Raw genomic sequence first — 2,126 nt, forward strand, 5'->3', positions numbered from 1 at the left:
TGAAGAGAAAGAGAAGGAGGACGAGAAAGGGGAAGTGGAGGAGAAGGAGGAAGAGGAGGAGAAGGAGAAGGAAGAGGAAGAGGAGGAGGAACAAAGGAAAGAAAAGAGTTGGACATTTCATCACTTCTCTTTGCTTCTGAGCTGTCATTCAGTATATTTTTCTACAAACACCATTTCAAAATTGTTTTAAGATACAGTCCATTTATTTGGTCCTCTAGACTTAACAAACCTGACCCACTTTAATATCATGTTTCCAAGTGACACATTCTTACAGTTCTTTCTCATATTCCAGTTTTGTCTTGGTGTTATAGGGAACTCATCACTGTTAATATTGTATGTATACACTTTCTTCTTCAAGCCTCATTTTAAAAAGTTGATAGATTCAGTTTTCATGCACCTGACAATAGTTAATATGTTGACAATCGCATTCAGATTGATAAAAGATATCATGTTATCCTTTGGAGTACCAAATTTTCTGGACGATATCGGTTGTAAGACAGTTTTGTTTTCATTCAGAGTCAGCCGGGGTCTGTCCATCTGCACCACCTCTGTTCTAAGCACATTCCAAGTCATCACCATCACTCCCAGTAACTCTAAATTAGCCTCCTGGCTTAAGCCTAGACTCTCTACATGGACTTTTTCTTCCTTATTTTGCTCCTGGCTTATTAACCTAGTCATCTATGGGTATATGCTTGACATGGTAATAGCCAAAACTAATAAAACTCATGTTGGCAGTGGATATTCAGATGGTTACTGTCAAAACAAACACTTTGGGAACCAAAATTCAGGGTCATTTTTTAGCCTTATCCTCACTCACGATCTCTTCTATGTGGCTGTCATGGTGTGGGCCAGTCTCTACATGGTGATTTTTCTCTACAGACACTACAAGAGATCCCAGCATCTCCACAGTCGAAGCATTTCCTCCCAGTCATCTCCTGAGCGCAAAGCCACTCATAATATCCTGTCTCTGGTGAGCTTCTTTGTGTTAATTTATTGCTTGAACAACTCCATCACCCTTTATTGCTTTTATACAAAAGAAAAAATTCCAAGATTGGAGTCAATTAATGCAATTTTAACAGCATGCTACCCAACCATCTGTCCTTTTTTCCTCATGAAGAATAATAAAGTTATTTTGCAATTAGCTTCTTCATTTTCGGTACTGAGGATGACATGTCTTCAAAGTTCACTCCATGGCTGAACTGAAACTCACACTTTCTTGGTGTTAAAACAGTGTCTTAATAACTGTCATGGAATAAACAATTTGAATGTGGACCTTGAATACCTGGAATTATGTTAGTTATAAATCAGATATTCTGTATATTATTAAAATTCAGGTAGTTAACATATTTCTTGAATATAACTCAATGTACATAATTTTAGTTTATTTTAATGATTACTACCAACTCAAACTATGACACTTTGTCCAAAATAAAAATATTTTAAATATTTGAATAATATTTTATTTCCTGATTTTTCTCTATTAAAATACTTCTAATCAAAATTTTGAAATACCATTTGGTTATGTGTTTTACTGTGTTTTCTGCTTTAAGGAACGCCTTTTAAATATTGAACAAATAAATTTCTGTTTCTTAACTACCAACTACCACAAACACTTTTGTGGGTGGGACTCTTATGTGGAACAAATGGTAGAGATCCAGTGGATGTCCTTGTACCATACCTGACTTTGAGTTACCAAAAATTATTTTTACTATTTTAGTATGCTTTTAGTTATTTCTTCTATTTTTTTATTATTGGGTATTTATTTCATTTACATTTCCAATGCTATCCCAAAAGTCCCCCACACCCTCCCACACCCACTCCCCCCCACCCCCTCCCACCTCTAAACCCTGGCGTTCCACTGTTCTGAGGCATATAAAGTCTGCACGAACAAAGGACCTCTCTTTCCACTGATGGCCGACCAGGCCATCTTCAGATACATATGCAGCTAGAGACACGAGCTCTGGGGGGGTGGGTGGTACTAGTTAGTTCATATTGTTGTTCCACCTGTAGGGCTGCAGATCCCCCCAGCTCCCTGGGTACTTCCTCCAGCTCCTCCATTGGTGGCACTGTGATCCATCCAATAGCTGACTGTGAGCATCCACTTCTGTGTTTGCTAGGCCCCAGCA

The 2,126-nt window shown here is 38.1% G+C and overlaps 1 protein-coding gene across 1 annotated transcript; it reads left to right on the forward strand.

Moving 5' to 3' along the window:
* Positions 1–247: 247 nt before the first annotated feature.
* LOC110288825 (vomeronasal type-1 receptor 2-like) lies at positions 248–1,198 on the forward strand. The gene has a single exon (XM_021155068.1). The coding sequence runs from the start codon at positions 248–250 to the stop codon at positions 1,196–1,198; it is 951 nt and encodes a 316-aa protein (XP_021010727.1).
* Positions 1,199–2,126: the final 928 nt, after the last annotated feature.

Source organism: Mus caroli, unplaced genomic scaffold (assembly GCF_900094665.2).
Source record: "Mus caroli unplaced genomic scaffold, CAROLI_EIJ_v1.1 scaffold_21433_1, whole genome shotgun sequence".
In the NCBI taxonomy this organism is placed as follows: domain Eukaryota; kingdom Metazoa; phylum Chordata; class Mammalia; order Rodentia; family Muridae; genus Mus; species Mus caroli.

Coding starts and splice junctions, on each gene's coding strand:
- LOC110288825 (XM_021155068.1), top strand. CDS start 248: ATGTTTCCAAGTGACACATTCTTACAGTTCTTTCTCATATTCCAGTTT.